The sequence below is a fragment of the Loxodonta africana genome, chromosome 10 (assembly GCF_030014295.1).
Source record: "Loxodonta africana isolate mLoxAfr1 chromosome 10, mLoxAfr1.hap2, whole genome shotgun sequence".
In the NCBI taxonomy this organism is placed as follows: Eukaryota; Metazoa; Chordata; class Mammalia; order Proboscidea; family Elephantidae; genus Loxodonta; species Loxodonta africana.
In genome coordinates, this window is record NC_087351.1 from 70,484,534 (window position 1) to 70,504,543 (window position 20,010).

General features: G+C 37.9%; 1 protein-coding gene across 14 annotated transcripts in view; it reads left to right on the plus strand.

Moving 5' to 3' along the window:
- The window catches only part of KIAA0586 (KIAA0586 ortholog), a 148,049-nt gene that overhangs the window by 110,827 nt on the left and 17,212 nt on the right, over positions 1 to 20,010 (plus strand). For 12 of the 14 annotated variants that reach the window (XR_010323167.1, XM_064292538.1, XM_023546210.2 and 9 more), the window contains one exon: positions 19,034 to 19,099. Coding sequence is in view for 11 of the 14 variants with exons in the window: in XM_064292538.1 (XP_064148608.1) it covers positions 19,034 to 19,099 (66 nt within the window). In the remaining 3 variants the exon portion in view is untranslated. Of the gene's footprint in view, positions 1 to 6,194; positions 6,256 to 19,033; positions 19,100 to 20,010 lie in introns of all 14 variants that reach the window. The other 2 variants (XR_775651.3, XR_010323169.1) reach the window with 1 other exon arrangement.

Sequence of the window (20,010 nt, forward strand, 5' to 3'; positions counted from 1 at the left end):
GGAGATAGGAGATATAGGCAGCAGCCAGATCATGTAGAGCCCTGCAGGCTCTGAGAAAGAATTTGGCTTGTATTCTGAGTACGATGGGAATCCATGGAGGGTTTGAGCAGGGAAGTGAGAAACTCTAACTTACATTTTTTAAAAGATCCGTCTGGCTTTTAGGTAGAGAATAGGCTATAAAGTTACAATAATGGAAGTAGGGAGACCAATTGGAAGTCTGTTGCAGCATTACAGGTGAAAGGTGATAGTGGCTTGAGCCAAGGTGGAGCTGGAAAAGTGGTCAGCTTCAGGCTGTATTTTGATGGTATAGCTGATACAGTTTCTGATCAATGAGTTCATTTCAAAAAATAGTAAGTGGATTAGATGTGGTTTGTGATGGTAAGTAGAGCCACGGATTAATTCCTCCTAATTTTTGATCTGAGAGTTACTGCTTGAATGATAGTGTCATGTACTGAGATCAGGAAGACTGAGAGGAAAATCAGTAGTTTTGTGTGGGGCATGTAAAGTTTGAGAAGCCTACTAGACATCCAAATGGAGAGATCAAGAAGGCAGTTTTCTGTAAGAAGAGAGCTCAGGAAAGAGTTTAGGGCTTGAGGTATAAATTTGAGAGTTGATAGTGTAGATAGTATTTAAAACTATGGGCCTGGATAAGATTACCTAGAGTATAGATAGGGAAGAGAAGCACCCCAGGGTTTAAGATCTCAGACAGCTCCAAAATGTAAAGAAGAGAAGGGAGCCAGCAAAAGGAACACTAGACCTGACAGGTGATCATCCCACAGTACCTTGCTGTACATTTTATGGATGGAAAGCTCTAATTATTCTTTTTGAGTTAGCATTTCTCTTCATAACTTCTTACATATCGGGTCTAGTTCTGTACTATCAGGTTTAGAAACAAGTTTTTCAGTGGGACAAGTTTTTAAATATTTGATGACAGCAGTAATAACCCACAGTCTACATGTTATTTTCCTTTTACTGTTGTTCCTCATATACAGGCTGTTTACTAGTTTGATCATACTCTAAATAGTCAATATGTCTTATATAGGGTTACACTAGGACACAGTCATTGCCAAGTATGGTACATCTGTTTCTTCCCCTAAACCCACAGTGATGAAACTAACATTTGGCAAATGCTTTACAGCTTGCGAAGAATTCTCTCCTAACGTTCATTCTCACACAACAAACTTATAAGTATGTAAAGGTGTTTTTATTGTTGTTATTTTTATTGTGCAGATGAGGAAGTTGAAACTCAGAGAGGTTGAATTAGCTAACTAAATGTTCTTTGTCTCAGCATTCACAGAAGTTGTTAAAAACTGCTGCCTGATATTGGGGTTTTCAGCATTCAAACGAAACTGGCCAAAATTTTTTTCATGAACCTGACAACAAGCTAAGTTTCGTACGTTCTATGGTTGTGCAGTTGCTTTTCTAAGCATAATATTTTTCAGCCCTAGTAATACTCTGATAAGTTTCTCAACTGGTCTTACTGTTGTCATTTTTATTCCTCTGTTGTCTGTGACCTACCCAGAGCATGTATGGAAGTGTACAGGGAGAAAATAACTATGGCTGGAAATACTTATGACTATATAAACCAGCTCCAAATTGTTACTCCACTTCTGTTTCTCTGGTTTATTTCCAGCATTACCTTGCATGGGATGAAAGCTCTAATGGAACAGGAAAGATGTCTTTACATGTTTGACCTCAGTTTGTAGGGTGGAAAGAATCCGTGAAAATAATCTGGGCAGTGCAGCAAATGCAAATTGGGAAGCCTGAGTTTTGTCTCATGTTCCACCAGTGATTTTCACAACTCCATAGATAAATGTCTTCTCTTTTCAGAAACCTAATTATTAATTTTTTTAATTATTTAAGCAGAAAACAACTAACATGGTGACTTAATTATAAAATATTTTCAAATATGTGCACAAAAATGCTGCTGAAGTACATCTCATTTTTCCAGAGTTTCCCTGATGGGCTTCTTATCCATCACCTAAGAATGGTGATTACAAATTTAAGGTTTTTTTAATTGGTAGTAAATGCAGAGGCCCAAGTTGCGCTGGGGCTTCCAGTGGAAAAAATGCAATTACTAGTGAATTATTTAAGCTAGAATGCTTATTTACTGTTGGTTAAACTAGTAAAACAAATTACTCTGTTGTGGAATACATATCTACAAAAGTCTTTAAGTAAAATGCTATTGCCAAAAGAAAAAAAAAATTTTTTTTTTTAAGGAGTCTTAAAATCTAATTTTGAGTCTCTGTTATACTTGTCAACCCAGAATCAATGGGTAACTTTTTGTGTGGTGAGCCTCACACAGTATATGTATGAATATAATTGCAATAATACTGTCCCATCTAATGAAGTGAGAAAAATCGCTTAGACCAGAAATGTAGTTCTACTGAGAGCCTTGTGATTATGGCCTGTAGTGTCATTCTGCCTACATTAAAACAATTCGGACTTATGAAGTCCTGGAAATACTACGTTGGATATTTTCTAATTACCATGTCAGCATGATCAATCTTTTTCTAAATTTACCAGTTTCCTGAAATAGCTCAGGCTATGTTCACAGCACTTAACAGGAACCAGCACAAAATTAGTTTCTATGTCTTGGTTTCACCAGAGTATATATTGTATAAATGAAATATTCTTCTTTGGCATAAGGGCCTATACGCCAAACTACAATACGCCAAACTACAATTAATGAATATAAGAATTGGAAATCAAAACTTTGTTTAGTCTGAGGAAAAACAATTCTTTAAACTGTAACCACATGGCTGTTTCTTGTTTGCATCAACCCTGGGTGACTGTTATTGTCTTCTGTGAATTCTCTGGAGCAGGGGCCTGACTTTGTTGAATGAGCCAATTGTTTTCCTTTGTGTTGCCCATCTAGTAAGTTCCCATCTGGTTTGTATCAGACTGTTTTCACAGCCAACAACTGCTGCCTTTTCTATATCCTGACACTTCAGGGCCCCACGCTATCAAAGCACTGCTGCGATGGCCTTGCTGGCAAGGCCTATCCAGCTGTGCCGCACAGCTTGGAACTATTACCCAGAGTAATGGTAACTGAGAACTTGGACTGGCCCTTACTCCCATTGGTGTCGTGTGTACAGTGAGCAGAAGCCCACCCTCCCCCCACCCTCCCCTGCCCCCAAGACTTACTGTTCAACAGAAAATCTTTAAAGCTCTTATTTTAGGATATGGAATGGTGTTGTTCTTATTTTCTAGTGGCTTCCTGCATTTGAAGGCTCATTTTTCATTCTTCCACTCTTTTTCAAAAGTTACCAGGTCAGGCCCTGGGGAAGTGAACTGGTCACTATGTCACATTTAATTTTTCTTTCCAAACTTAGTTAGGAATGGCCAAATATGGCAAAACCCATGGTAAAGGCTACACAGACAATACAGTATTTTTAGTTGTCGTCACAAGCTATAATTTGAAAGAAATTTTCATACCAGATTTCCATCTCAGAAAATGTATTCTCTGTGTGTGGATTATAGAGGCACTTAGATTCAAGCTGCTTAGTAAATATTAGGGAGTTTCTTTGCCTTCAGCTTTGTAGGCTGTCAAATGTTATTTCCAAGAATGTTAATAATAGTGATTTTCTTTAGCAATCTGTGGGTCTGGTGTAATATGGTCAAATTAGAATTATCAGAGTTAAAAGTTGAGTAAGAGTTAAAGTTGAGTTTAACATAGTTATGAAGTCATTGCATTAGAAGCGTAAACTGGAACGGTAAACTTTTTTGTACCTGAAATAAGGAATTTAAGTGTGTTTTTACAGACCATGTTAATATTTTAGAAATGCTTTTAAGATTAGTTAAAATTAGATTAGAGTTTGTGCTTTCATTTAAATTGAGTGGATAATTGTCGTAGAACATCAAGTATCCTACATAGTGTATCATGTGAGGGTCATACTAGAGTAACGGCAACAAAAACTCACCTTCTACTTCCGAATAATTTCAGCTTGTTGACATTCTAAGGTTTTAACAAAGGAAATAGAAGGGAGTTCATCTTTGTAGTCAGTAGTATGGCCTATCCCTTAGCAATAACTTCAGTTGTTGTTAATGGCTACCTAGTAAACTTAGTAATATGATTATTTCGATCATTGGAAAACAGTTCAAAACCATAAAGGAATCATCTTTTAATTGCTGAAGCTAACCTGGTGTATTTTTTTTTTTAACTCTTTATAGAATAACAATATACATACAGGAAAACACATACATCATAAGTGTACAACTCAAAGAATTTTCACAAACTGAGCACACTTGTGCATCCTGTACCCAGCTAAAGAGACAGAACATTGCCAGCACCCCTGAAGGATGCTGAGGAACACCTCATGTTCCCTTCTGTTGCTACCTCTACACCCTCTCAAAGAAAAAACACTAGGCAAACCTATTGTAATTTATAAGATGCCTTTAGTTTTCAAACCATCATGGCATGCTTTTATAAAGACTTATCTGAGAGGAATTTGTTTTAGTAGTTGTCTCACAGGCTGTTTAACCACCAGGAAGTACATTGCAGATAAAGTTGTCTACTAAAACATATTCTCTCAGTTGTCAACCCAATTTAATGCTGGAATTCCCTCTGTGCATTCCTGTTCCTAAAAGGCAAGCACTCTCTCTGTCATATACCACACAGCAATACATTGAAGCACTTACATGCTTTTGAATGAGCTTTGATGATTAAATGTACATTATTCTTCCAATCAATCATGGTCTGCATTCAGGATACGCAGGCCATCTATTTTGTGTATTGAAAACAATCAGAATCTTTGCAGTTGTATATAAGCTTTTATACTGAGAAGATACTATTTCTGAAAATGCTATTATTTGAGAGTTGGTATACTTATCAGATATACAGCTATGGAGTAACTTAATTTGGAGGATCTGGCTAGATTTTTTGTTTGAAAAGTTACTTTTTTGCATATTTTTAAATATCCTAATATTCCTTTTTCTTTCTTTTAGTGAACTCGATTAAATTATTGTAAAAAATCCAGAGTCCCTGAATATTACTAATTTTAGATTTCTCCTTAGTAGATTTTGTTTGAAATTCTGGGCAACAGCCATCTAAAAATCCATGTTTTGTTTTGTGGTTAGATTTGGGGACCTTCGTTTTTATATCTTTGTTTTGCAGTTAACAGCCCTATATTGCTATACCAAACCCTTTGCCTTTGAGTCTTTTCCAATTCATGGTGACCCCGTATATCACAGAGTAGAACTGCTCCGTAGAATTTTCTTGGCGGTAACCTTTATGGAAGCAGATCGCCAGTACTTTCTTCTGCAGTGCCACTGGATGGGTTCAGACCACCAACTTTTAGGTTAGTAGTCAAGCTTAACCCCTTGGTGCCACCCAGGAACCTATAACCAAACCACACTCATTGCCATCAAGTCAATTCCAACTCATAGCGACCCTATAGGACAGAGTAGAACTGCCCCATAGGGTTTCCAGGGAGTGCCTGGTGGATTTGAACTGCTGACCTTTTGGTTAGCAGCCGTAGCTCTTAACCACTATGCCACCAGAGTTTCCAGAGATCTATAGTACTACACAATTTTCCTAAATAATCCATTAAGAATTTGTTTAAAACAATAATATGAACACTCAAAGATTTAAACATTGCTATACCAGTGATTTTTACTAAAGATATCATTAAAGAGCCAGAAGATAAACTTTCAGACCAAAAGTATATATTTTTTTTTAAATGCAAGAGTATCAAACATCGTAAAGCCCAGGTTCCTGTCCTTTGAAATACCAGTCTTTTGAAAAGCTCACCCACTTAACTACATCATGGTTTACATTCAAATTGGCATCATGTAACTACAAGATTTTAGGTGATTTGTTTAAAATAAAATGCTAAAGTTTTGAAATGAGAATGTTTCAAAGAAGCATTATGTATGAGTGATACAATCCTGGTATCCCCTCTGTTCCCTTATTTAAAGCATTTTCACCTGTATTTCCATATTTTCCAGCCTTGGATTCTGTTTCCAAATCTAAGACCACCTGTTTTTTATGTTGTGGTATCTTTAAATACTTGCTAAAAGTTAACAAGTCTGTTTTGTGTGTGTCAAAGGTAACAGGCTAAATTCATAGGTGATTTATGACTCAATTTTTAGTCAGTGTTATCTAGTCAAAATTTCTATAGACATTTTAATAGAAATCTACAGATCAAATAATTAGAAATTTTCTCTTCTCATTCTTTGACTTCAAATACCAGAAAGTATGATGTTTCTTGATTTGAACAATAGGAGGAGGGAACTGAAGAATCTACAGACTTGGTAAGCAGTCTTCAAGTTGTGTTGACCTGGTTGTAGGTTTTTACTACCTTAATCTTTAAATTGCAAAGCCTAATACTCAACTTCCAGTAAACTCCCATCATCCAAGAAGTGAGAATTTAAGCACTCAGCTGTTAACCAGAAGGTTGGTGGTCCACACTCATCAGCCACTCCACATTAGAAAGATGTGGCAATATGCTGCCATAAAGATTACAGCCTAGGAAACCCTGTGGGGCAATTCTGCTCTGTCCCATAGGGTCGCTGTGAGTCGGAATTGACTCGCTGGCAACGGGTTACTTGTTACAAGAATAAATTACAAATAGTCAACTCTGTTTTTGAAAACAGGGGTGATTATCCAACAGGCAAGGTAAGCACGGTGCTTACCTTGCTTACCAGATCATCTGTGGTGAACAATTTCACTCCAGTTTACCAAGTAAGCACAAGCAAGACCGTGCTTACCTTTCTTACTGGATCATCTGCCCCATCAGGGATTGTAATACAAAAAGAGGCTTTGATTCTCTAGGAAGGTGCTGTGGCGTTGGAAGAGAGACAGATGCCAGCCATACCTAGAAGCAGAATCTTTAATGTGAAAAAAATATGAAATTGTTGAAATTACCTGATAACAAGGTAAGCATTGTGCTTACCTTATTTGTTGGATATCTCCCTACCCACCCCACCCCCCCCCCCCCCACGCCACTGAGATAGTGACTATTTTACTTTTGGGAGAAATCTTTGCAGAAATCAAGATTCTTCCCCCAGGTTTAGCTGAGGAGAGCTTTGTTTATGATTATAATAACTACAGCTACATCAAAAATATATATAATAGCTACCATTTATGCATACTTCCTATATGTGATGTACTCTGCTAAGTACTTGATATGCATTATCTTATTTAATCCTTAATCAGACCAGTTAGGTAGGTAATATTATTCTCATTTTATAGTTGGGGAACCTGAGGCTCAGAGAGGTTACATACCTTGCCCAAGGTCACACAGCTGATGAAGCTGAGAGGCTAAATCCAGGTTCATCTCTGAAAGCAAAGGCTATGTTCTTAAAGATTATACTGTTTTTTCAGTAACAGCAATAATAGGCAGAATTGGTCATTTGTGGTGGTTCTTAAAGTTCTCACTATCTGAAGACATATCCTAGAAGAGTATGAAAAAGTTGGGGGGTGGGGAAAAGACCACTGGCTGTAGGTTTTAGTCCCTGATACGGATTTGTAGCATTGATTTCTTTGTCAGTTGTTAACCTACCTGAGCTGTGATTTTCTCCAAAATCCTTTGTTGTTCTTCTTCTGTAATGTATGATCAGCATTTTTTTTCTTTTTATATAAAACAAAAAAGTTTCCATGTCAAAAAACAGTTTTAAAAGGTTACCTAATGAGAATGATGTTTTATCAATTAGGAAAAGTTACAAAATAATCACACTTAATAAAACTACCATTTACTGAGTGCCCATTCTGGGCCAGGTATTGCCTAAGTTATTTATTCGTCCCCATTTATTATCATAAGAGCTCTGTGAGGTAGAAGAGGAAATTGAGACACAAAGGATGAAGGCATTTCCCCTAGGCTCCACAGCTAGTAGGGTCAGGTGCTGCGATTTGCATTCAGGCAGCTTTGCTTCTAGCTTCCAAGAGCACAACTTTTACAGCTGCCTCTCTAATATAAACTGGTGGTTGTCATTCACTTGCAGACTTTATTTTTATCTTACATTCCACACTTTAGAGTGAATAGAAAAAAAGTGAGTGTTTCTTCTAGAAAATAATCCATAAAAGATCACAAGGAGTATCCTAGTAGACACAGAGGTGTCAGAAACATCAGTCAGCTGGATATTTCTTGAGCAACTATATATAAGGAACTGAATGAGGCATCTTAGGGAAAATGAAGATGTATAATTGGAGGGAAACAATTTGTTTTCTTGTTCTTTAAGAAAATGCATCATTGCAATAACTTCACTTCACCTTATGAAGTGGCTTATTGAAGACACATCTTAAAAATAATAACAGATTTTGTATGTTATTTCACTTCAGAAATTTTTACTAATAATGCAGCTTTGGTGGCAGAGGCATAACTAGGGTATGGCACGTTTTGCACTAGCCCTGGGCGCGTTGCACTACTGAGCAGTGTCTGTCAACCCAGTAAGACCAGCAGCGTATGTATGGAAAATGGCGCCTATGGCAAGCCCTGAAATTGTGCCCCTGTCCAAAAATCTGACACCCTCTTTTAGATAATTTTACCGTAGTATCAGCTCAAAATACAAGTCAAGCTTATGAATCTTTTAATTAGCACATTACTGTGCTTGAGGAAAGATGTTGGGCTGTACCTGGTTAATAAAAACTACACAGTGGTGGGCTGGTGCGATATCCCGGATACGCCACTGCTTGGTGGGTACAAAGAAATGACTAAAGTATGCTTTGGTTTGGAGTAATGAAATAATTGTCATTCTTTGAGTTAAAACTTGTTTTTTTCTTAAATTGTGCTTTAGGTGAAAGTTTACGGCTCAAGTCAATTTCTCGTATAACAATTTATATACACATTGTTATGTGACACTAGTTGCAATCCCTGCAATGTGACAGCACACTCCCACTTCCCACCCCAGTTTCTTGTGTCCATTCAACCAGTTCCTGTCCCTTCTCACCTTCTCATTCTGTCTCCAGACAGGAGCTGCCCATTTGGTCTCATGTATCTGACTGAGCTAACTTAGCACACTCTTCACGAGTATTACTTTATGTTTTATAGTCCAGTCTAACCTTTGTCTGAATTCTTGATTAACAGAGCCTCCAAGGACCATAGTTTTGGTGGTTCCTCCAATCTCTGTTGCACCATTAAGTCTGGCCTTTTTATGCCGAGTTCTGCTCCGCACTTTTCTCCTGCTCCATCCGGGACTCTTTGTTATGTTCCCTGTCAGGGTGCTGTTTGTTGTTAGCCAACCACCATCTGGTTCTTCTCTTCTCAGGTTGATGGAGTCTCTGTTTTATGTGAACCTTTTGTTTCTTGGGCTATTATTTTCCTTGTGGCTTTGGTATTCTTCATTCTCCTTTGCTCCAAGTGTTTTGGGACCAATTGATGCATCTTAGATAGCTGCTTGCAAGCTTTTAAGACCCCAGACACCACTCACCAAAGTGGGATGTGGAACATTTTCGTAATAAACTTCGTTATGCTAGTTGACCTAGATGTCCCCCAAATCTGTGATCCCCAGGCCCTAACCCCGGCTACTCTGTTCCTCGAAGTGTTTAGTTGTGTTCAGGAAACATCTTAGCTTTTGCTTTGGTTCAGTTTTGCTGACTTCACCTATATCGTGTGTTGTCCTTCCCTTCACCTAAGATGATTCTTGTCTACTGTCTAGTTAGTGAATTCCCCTCTCCACCCTTGTAACCATCAAAGAGTGCTTCGTTCTGTGTTTAAACTTTTTCTTGAGTTCTTATAATAGTGGTCTCATAGAATATTTGTCCTTTTGCGACTAATTTCACTCAGCATAATGCCTTCCAGATTTGTCCATGTAATGAGATGTTTCGCAGATTTATCATTGGTCTTTATCCTTGCGAAGTATTCCACTGTGTGTATGTACCATAATTTGTTTATCCATTCATCTGTTGATGGGCACCTAGGTTGTTTCCATCTTTTTGCTATTGTGAACAGTGCTGCAATGAATATGGGTGTGCATATATCTATTCGTGTGGTGACTCTTATTTCTCTAGGATATATTCCAAGGAGTGGGATTGCTGGATTGTATGGTGCATCTACTTCTAGCTTTTAAAGGAAGCATCAAATCGTTTTCCAAAGTGGTTATACCATTTTACATTCCCACCAGCAATGCATGAGTGTTCCAGCCTCTCTACAACCTCTCCAACATTTATTATTTTGTGTTTTTATGATTAGTGCCAGCCTTGTTGGGGTGGGATGGTATCTCATTGTAGTTTTGATTTGCATTTCTCTAATGGCTAATGATCATGAACACTTCCTCATGTATCTATTAGCTGCCTGAATGTCTTCGTTGGTGAAGTGTCTGTGCATGTCCTTCGTCCATTTTTTAATTATCTTATTTGTCTTTTTGTTGTTGACGTGTTGCAGTATCTTGTAGATTTTAGAGATTAGACGCTTGTCAGATATGTCATAGCTAAAAATTTTTTCCCAGTCCATAGGTTCTCTTTTTACTCTCTTGGTGGAGTCTTTTCATGAGCTTAAGCGTTTGATTTTTAGGAGCTCCCAGTTATCTAGTTTCTCTTCTGGTGTTTGTGCACTGTTAGTTATAGTTTGTATACTCTTCATGCTGTGTATTAGGACTCCTAGTGTTGTCTTTATCATTTTAGATTTTATATTTAGGTCTTTGATCCATTTTGAGTTAGTTTTTGTGTATGGTGTGAGGTACAGGTCTTGTTTCATCTTTTTGCAGATGGAAATCCAGTTATGCCAGCACCATTTGTTAAAGGGACTGTCTTTTCTTCATTTAATAGACTTTGGGCCTTTGTCAAATATCAGCTGCTCATGGGTGTATGAATTTACATCTGGGTTCTCAGTTCTGTCCCACTGGTCTATGTATTTGTTGTTGTACCAGTACCAGGCTGTTTTGACTACCGTGGCAGTATAACAGTTTCATGTAGCATGAGGCCTCCCACTTTGTTCTTCTTCTTCTTTAGAAGCTTTACTTATCTGGGGTCTCTTCCCTTTCCATATGAAGTTGGTGATTTGTTTCCCCATCTCATTAAAAAATGCTGTCAGAATTTGGATTGGAATTGCATTGTATCTGTAGATTGCTTTGGGTAGAATTGACATTTTCACAATGCTGAGTCTTCCTATCCATGAGCATGGTATGTTTTTCCACTTACATAGGTCTCTTTTGGTTTCTTGCAGTAGTGTCTTGTAGTTTTCTTTGTACAGGTCTTTTATGTCTCTGTTTAGGTTTACTCCTAAGTATTTTACTTCTTGGGAGCTATCGTAAATGGTATTGGTTTGATTTCCTTTTCGAAGTTCTCTTTTCTGGTGTAGAAGAATCAAACTGATTTTTGTATGTTTATTTTGTATTCTGATACTTTGCTGAAATCTTCTATTAGTTCTAGTAGCTTTCTTGTGGATTCTTTGGGGGTTTTCTGTGTATAAGATCATACCGTCTTTGAACAGGGATACTTTTACTTCTTCCTTACCAATTTGGATGCCCTTTATTTCTTTGTCTGCTTGGACCTCCGGCACAATGTTGAATAAGAATGGTGATAAAGGGCATCCTTTTCTGGTTCCCATTCTCAAGGGGAATACTTCTAGACTCTCTCCATTTAGGATGATGTTGGCTCTTGGCTTTGTGTAGATGCCCTTTGTTGTGTCAAGGAATTTCCCCTCTATTCCTGTTTTGCTGAGAGTTTTCATCAGGAGTGGGGGTTGGACTTTGTCAAATGCCTTTTGTACATCAGTTGGAAAGATCATGTGGTTCTTTTGTTTTATTTTATGCGATGGATTACATTGATTGTTTTTGTAATGTTGAACCATCCCTGCATACATGGTATGAATCTCAGTTGGTCTTGATGAATTATTTTTTTGATAAGTTGTTGAATTCTATTGGCCAGAATTTGGTTGAGGATTTTTATGTATATGTTCATGAGAGATATTGGTCTGTGGTTTTCTTTGTGGTGTCTTTATCTGGCTTTGGTATCAGGGTTATGGTGGCTTTACTGAATGAGTTTGGGAATATTCCTTCCTTTTCTGTGCTCCAAAATACCTTTAGTAATACTGCTGTTAACGCTCCTCTGGAAGTTCGGTAGAATTCTCCAGTGAAGCCACCAGGGCCAGGGCTTTTTTTCTTGTTCTTGGGAGTTTTTTAATTACCTCTTCAATCTCTTCTTTTGTTACAGGTTTATTTAGTTTTTCTACCTCAGTTTGTGTTAGTTTAGGTAGGTAGTATGTTTCTAGAAATTGGTCCATTTCCTCTAGGTTTTCAAATTTGTTGGAGTACAGTTTTTGATAGTATTCTGTTATGGTCCTTTTTATTTCAGTTGGGTCTGTTGTGATATCGCCCATCACATTTCTTTTTTGGGCTGTTTGTTTCTTCTATTTTTCTTTTGTCAATTTGGCCAGTGTTTTATTGATTTTGTTGATCTTTTCAAAGAACCAACTTTCATTCTTGTCGAGTCTTTCAATTGTTTTTCTATTCTCTATTTCATTTATTTCTGCTCTTTATTATTTACTTTCTTCTGGTGCCTGAGGGCTTCTTTTGCTGTTCTCTTTCTATTGGTTTGAGTTGTAGGGCTGATGTTTTGATTTTAACCCTTTCTTCTTTTTGGATGTGTGCATTTATTGCTGTAAACTGACCTCTGAGCACTGCTTTTGCTGCGTCCCAAAGGTTCTGGTAGGATGTGTTTTCATTCTTATTTGATTCCATGAATTTCTTTATTCCGTCCTTGATTTCTTCTATAACCCAGTAGCTTTTGGACAAGGTGTTGTTCAATTTCCATGTATTTGATTTTGTTTTCCTTGCTTTTTCTGTTATTGATTTCTACTTTCATGGCTTTATAGTCAGGAAAGATGCTTTGTAATATTTTGATGTTTTGGATTCTGTTAAGCCTTGCTTTGAGGCCTAATATGTGGTCTGTTTCTGGAGAATGTTCCCTGTGTGTTGGAAAAGAGTGTATATTTGGCTGCTGTTGGGTGGAGAGTTCTATATATGTACATGAGGTCAAATTGGTTGATTGTGGCATTTAGATCTTCCATGTCTTTACTGAGTTTCTTTCTAGATGTTCTATTCTTCCCTGAAAGTGGTGTGTTGAAGTCTCCTACTATTAAGGTGGAGCTGTCTATTTCTTTTTTCAATGCTGTTAGAGTTTGTTTCACGTATTTTGGAACACTGTCGGTGGCTGTGTTTATATTTATTATGGTTATGTCCTCCTATTGTAGTGATCCTTTAATCACTATATAATGTCCTTTCTTATCCTTTGCAATGAATTTTGCTTTAAAGTCTGTTTTCTCATTGATTAATATTGCCACTCCTGCTCTTTTTTGGTTTTTGTTTGGTTGATAATATTTTTTTCCATCCTTTGAGTTTTAGCTTGTGTCTTTGAATCTAAGGTGTGTGTCTTGTAGGGAGCATATAGACAGATCATGTTTTTTTTATCCATTCTGGCACTCTCTGTCTCTTTATTGGTGTATTTTGTCTACTTAAATTCAGTGTAATTATTGATAGGTATGAGTTTGCTGCTGTCATTTCAATGTATTTTATTGTGGTGTTGACGGTTTCTTTGTTCCACTTAAGTTTTCTGTGCCGAGTGGTTTTTCTTTATGTATTTTCTTTTCATCTTTTTCATTATTGTTGATTTTGTGTTTGCTGAGTCTTTATGTTTTTCTTCTTTTTTATTTTGATGAGTAGATTTGTTAGTTTCCTTTGTGGTTACCTTAAAATTTACCTCCATTTTTCTAAGTTTAAACTGATCTTTTATTTCTTGATATCAGCTTAACTACCTCTCCATATGAAAGTTCTATGACTACACTATTTTGTCCCCCATTTTTGTTTTAACGTCATCTTTTACATATTGACATCTCTGTTTCCCTACTTTCAGTCCTTTAGCTTTGACTTATTTTTGCAACTTCCATATCTGGGTTGATATCTGGTTGTTCTGCCCTGTGTTCTAATCTTGGGTTGTTGTCTGATATTGTTGCGTTCTCTAGCCAAAAGACTCCCTTTAATATTTTTTGCAATTTTGGTTTGGTTTTTACAAATTCCCTTAACTTCTGTTTATCTGGAAATGCCCTAATTTTGCCATCATATTTGAGAGACAGTTTTGCTGGGTATGTAATTCTTGGCTGGCAGTTTTTTTCCCTTCAAGGCTTTATGTCATCCCATTGCCTTCTTGCCTGCCTGGTTTCTGCTGAATAGTCAGAATTTAGTCTTACTGACTCTCCTTTGTAGGTGGCTTTTCATTTATCCCTAACCACTCTTAAAATTCTATCTTTATCTTTGGTTTTGACAAGCTTGATTATAATGTCTTGGTAACTGTTTTTGGGAATCTGCCCTGTGTGAGATTCAGTGAGCTTCTTGGATAGATATCTTCTTATCTTTCACAGTATCAAGGAAGTTTTCTGCCAGCAAAATCTTCAACAGTTCTCTCTCTATCTTCTGTTATTCTCCCCTGTCCTGGTACCTTAATCACTTGTAGGTTTTTCCTCTTGATAGTGTCCTGCATAATTCTTAGAGTTTCTTCATTTTTTTTAATTCTTTTATCAGATTTTTCCTCAAATAAGTTGGTGTCAGTTGCTTTATCTTCAGTCTCACTAATTCTGACTTGCAGTTCTGCTCCTAGGACCTGCTATTGAGTTGTCTAATTCTGAAATCTTATTGTTAATCTTTTAGATTTCCATTTGCTGTCTTCCTGTGGGTTTCTAGCAGCCTGCTAAATTTGTCATTCTGTTCTTGTATTGTTTTCCTGAATTTCTCTATTGCTTTGTCTGTGTGTTCCTTGGCTTGGTCTGAGTTTTGCCTGATCTCTTGAAGAGTTCTGCATATTAATCTTTTGAATCCTAACTCGGGTAATTCCACAGCCTTCTCTTCCTCCAAAGGTTTCCTATTTCTCTGTTTTGGTCACCTGCCAGAACTGTCTTGACCTACTTCTTTATGTGATTTGTTATTGATTGTTGTCGCTGAGCCATCAATAAAGTATTATATTTATTTATCCTTGCGTTTTGTTTTGGTCTGCCCAGGTAGGCTGGGTGTGTGAGCTACTTTGGCTCTTGGCATCTTTGATGCTCTCATGTCCTGTCACCAGGTGGTTAGAGCTGCTACTAGGTGTATGAGCCCAGGAGTCTGTTTACTTGTGTGGATTCAGCTCAGGTGTCCAGGTTGTTGTTCACTGAGTGTGTGGTACTGACTGTCATCTACAGTCATAGACGGGCAGGGCTATGTAGGGGTGATTGGAGCAGGCACAGGTATCTGGCTGCAGTCAGGGGTATGTGCTGAGCAAGGTAGGGGCTAACAGCTGCCCCTGAGTGCCTAGGTGGAAAGCATGTCCCTGTCCCCTAGAATGGGTAGGTGGGTAGGTTTTGCATCTGGACTTTGGGCACCCAGTGCTGTTGACTGTAAGGACTGAGAGGCAGCACTTATTTTCGGACCCCTGTCTTGGGTGGCTAGGTGGAGTGGGTAAAACTGCCAGTCCTCAGGCCCCTGATGTGGGTGAGTGAGGACCCTGCTTAATGGGCAGGGCAGTGTCCAAATGTCCGGGTCTGCAACTTTCCCTTGGCTGCTACAGTTGAAAATAGGCTTCAGGTGTATATCCTGTTGTTCTATGCTAACGAGGGCCTACGATGTTGAATTGGCCCACACAGGTGTAGGCAGGAGTGAAGCACATTCAAAGTCCATGGACCCCTTATGCCAGTGCGTAGGCAAAGGAGCAGTGCCTGCCTCGAGTTCCCAGCTTAAGGGACTTGGCGTTTTTTTTTTTTTCCCCCTAAAGCGTGAGACTGGTTTGGGTGTGATAGCCCTTATTTCTGGCTGAGGGATCGTGGCGATTGTTGAATAGTGCCGGACTGGTATTGGAGCAAAGCAGGGAGGGGGGTGGGTAAGTGGAATGTGTCATTTCTCTGCTGTGAAAGTCCCTGAGGGGGAGGGGTATTTTGATCCCGTGTGGTAGGTTAGACGCTTGCACTTAACTTTTGCAGATCCAACACTGCCTCCTCCTAGCTCTGGAGGCTTGTACAGACTCTTCGCCATCGGGTCTCTCCCAACATGTTGAAATGCTTCCAGGTGCTACTGCTTGCCTCAGCCTGCATCCACCAGCTGACCCAGCCTGCAGGTTGCTGGCTACCTCAAGACTGGCACTTCTTCACAGTTTCTGAACTGTCTCTCCCTCCCCCGCCCCTCAGTGTGACTCCTCAACTTTGTCTTAGATGATCAGGGCTCCTAGATTGTCATATGTAATTGATTCACTTATTTTTTTGAGTCTTTGTTATAAGAGCAATCACAGGAACCATCTTACTATTCTGCCGTCTTGGCCCCCCTTCCAAAACTTGTTTTTTTAATAAAGCAGGAATAAGCTGTTGCTTTTGAAAGTTTCACAAAAGGGTGTTTTATTAAGCAAAGAGTATTAGAGAAGTAGTTCTTTTTTTGTTTTGCAAAGAAAACGGAGTGTATAAAATTAACATTTAGGTTAGTTATTAACTTGGAAGTGTTTCACTGTAGCAGTGATTCCCTTTGGGGATACACCCCACTGGAGGTTAGGCCTGTAAGTACAGAAGGAGGCCTTGTTAGTTTGTAAAAGCCTGAAAGTGATTCAGACTTCTCCCCACTCCAACCGTCTGTTGAGAATGACTGGTTTAAAAAATATTTCATAGCTCCTTTCTCCAAAGCCATCCAGGTACAATACATATTACCTCAAAAAAAAAAAATCTGTTGCCATCAAGTCAATCCCGACTCATAGTAACCTTATAGGACGGAGCAGAACTGCCCCATAGGGTTTCCAAGGAGCACCTGGTGGATTCAAACTGCCGACCTTTTGGTTAGCAGCCATAGCTCTTCACCACTACGCCACCAGGGTTTCCATATATCACCTTAAGGAGAATTAAAAAGAAACCAATAGAACAAGAAGAACCAAAAACAAAAAGAAACCAAACCTGTTGCCATCGAGTCAGTTCAGACTCATAGTGACCCTACAGGACAGAGGAGAACCACATCATAAAGTTTCCAAGGAGCGGCTGGTGGATTTGAACTGTTGATCTTCTGGATAGCAGCCATAGCTTTTAACCACTGCACCACCAGGGCTCTGGAACAAGAAAATAAAAATAACCAAGAATGAAAAGAGAATTTGAGCTGGGCAAATAGAAACACTGGTAGATAGGAGTATAATATTGAAAGTTAGAAAGCTCAATTAGTTCTTGGCCTTTAAAATCTCTCATATTTTAGGTGCAGCAGAAGTGTTAATTGGAAGATTTGCTTACTTCTGCCAATTGCCTCTGTTAGTTTTGTCTTTCCAATTAAAGAGAATGGAAACAATGTTTTATTCTTCTTTGTAGTCTGCACAACACCTAGCATAATAGTGTTGGACACAGATAAGGTACTTAAAATTTTTTTATGATTGAGCCCCAGCTAGACCTAAGGTAGGTTTTCTTAGTTTGTACCCAGTTTTATTTAGGATGAAAGGGGGTGATGTAGCTTATCTCTTACCATAACACGACGGAGAAGTTCCAGATAAACATTTCAGAAAAGACTGTCACTTAATTTTGCTTGTTACAAGTGGTTCATCAATGGACTGGTATGTTTGTTTCTATGTTTGTACTATATGTGCTTGGTGGAATCTCAAAGACTATCTCTAATAAGCAGGAGTGACCAAGCAGTAACTCCTCTCCCTCTGAAACTCTGGAAAACTTAGAGGCAGAGGAAGTGAGCATAACATGCAATAGTTAACATCATAGTAAGCATTTTTAAAGAGTGCAGACGGTTAAGCATTCAACTGCTAGCCACAAGGCTGGGCGTTAGAACCTACCCAGAGACACCTGGGAAGACATGCCAAGTGATCTGCTTTCTAAAGGTCTCAGCCTTGAAAACCCTGTGGAGCAGTTCTACTCTGTTACACGTGAGGTAACCATGAGTTAGAATCTATTCAGCAACAACCACCACTTCTAAAGCATTTAAAGATTTTTTTGAAACTATATCAGAGTCAAATGTTCAATTTTGGTCTATGTGCAGATTATCAGACATACAAGTAACTTGTGTTTGTCCACAATCTGACCCTTATAAATAAATACATTCTCTCCTAAAACTATGTTCTTTAAGCTTTCTTTCTTTTTTTTTTTTTTTTTTGGTTAACCTGTCTTGTGTTTCATTTTTAACATATTTTAAATTTTTAAAATGTTTTCTGCAGTATAATTAGACTAGTTTAGCTTAATGTTTGTCACCACTGAAAACATATTGGCATTTAATGAACTATGTAGTGCTTGTAATTTTATTTAGTTTCTACTTCTTCTGAATTCCACCTGAAATTATTTTGAAATAAATAAAGCTTGAGAAATGACTTTTTTTTATTTTAGAGAAAAAATCATAAAAGAAATATTATACCATATTATAATTTTTTCCATATCATTCTGCCCCAAGAATTCGTTTCAAACAGCAGCTATTGAGAGTTACTGATTTCAGAGCACTCAGTATAGGTTCCCAGCATGCCATCAACACACCGAGAACATCTTGTGGACCTGAGAGCTACATGTGCTGCAAGTTTCTCTCTTCAGTTGTTTAACTTTTCTCTGCTTCTTAATTCTCTAACCTTAGGAAGGTTTTCTCTTATTCACTTTAAGTTAAAATTTGGCTTTGGTTTAGAGGTATATTGCAACTCGGACTCTGTGTTCCCTGACAACTTTATTGGTTGTTTCAGATAGATTGTGTTGGGCAGTATGCCCATAGACTGGCCTAGGGAGAAGGGAGATTCGAAACTTTTTTGTAATGATTAGATCCTTAAGTGAGAGAATCTGTGAAAATTTTTAACCTTGGAAGAAAATGGTCTGTGAGTTTTTTAGTTCGTACAAATAGCAAATTCTCTCATGATCCTTTGCTTCCGCCTTTCCCTCATGTTTGATGCATAAAGATAGTAATCCATTAGGTAAACTATTCTCCTATTGACAGTCATTAAAATTCAGCTGTTTAATTTCCATCTTTACATTCAGGCCACTAGATTAGGCTTCCTTTTACCTGGTTTTATGGAGTAACTGGAAGTGCATTTAGTTTGTGGTTTTGCTTTGTTTTGTTTTTGGTGAATAGGAATGAATCATGATTATTTCTATGCTAAACTGATTTTCTTGTGAAATTTTTTTTTTAAATGTAGCTTCACCAGGTGATATGGATCGGATACAAATTGAGCCCAATCTATATCTCGCGTCTGTATTTTCAGGTAAGTTTTTAACTTTAAAAGTTCTTGAACCTGGAACTATACAGCTTTTTTCATTTCCTTGTCATTTCTTTCTCTGATAATAATCAGCATAGTAGAGAGACTAACTCTAATATTTTTACTCTTCTAAGATATCTATAAACTCACCCCAGCTATAGAACTCTCTTTGTGCGTGAAATTAAACTCTCTTTTTTTTTTTTAAAGGTAAAAGCTAGGGGACAGAAAGAAAAAAAAAAACTATCATTTCCCTTTGGAAAGTTTATAAAATGTTGAATTAAAAAGCTGCAGGTGTGGTATTCAGAACACTGAGGATAGTACTCGAGATAATTCCATCTGGGGGAGGTTATTTGTTGGGACAGGACAGTGTTTAAACTTTGAAGTCAGTTTTAAACAAAGTGAAGCAGCTGGAATCTGGCATAAGAAGAAACAAGTCTTTGACATTCGCTATTGCTTTTTAAAAGAAAAAGAATTGGAGTTGTTTTTACAGGTGCTGGTAAATTTATAGGAGCCCTGGTGGTACAGTGGTTAAAGCGCTCGGCTGCTAGCCGAAAGGTCAGCAATTCAAACCCACCAGCCATTTCATAGGAGAAAGATGTGGCAGCCTACTTCTGTAAAGATTTGTAGCCTTAGAAACCCTATGGGGCAGTTCTACTCTGTCCTGTAAGCTCACTGTGAGTCAGAATCAACTTTACGGCAGTAGGTTTGGTTGGATTGGTTTGGTACATTTATTCTTCCTATAGGAACTGCTTCATTTTAATCTTAAATTATAAATTTTAGAACATTTATCAACTCATTTTAAAAAATAGGAACAACAGTAAATTTAAAAAATGTAATGGGGTTTATATGTCTAAAACATATTTTGGGCTGAGACTATTTTAAACCACCCTTTTTAAACATGAAAGAAAGGAAAGAAA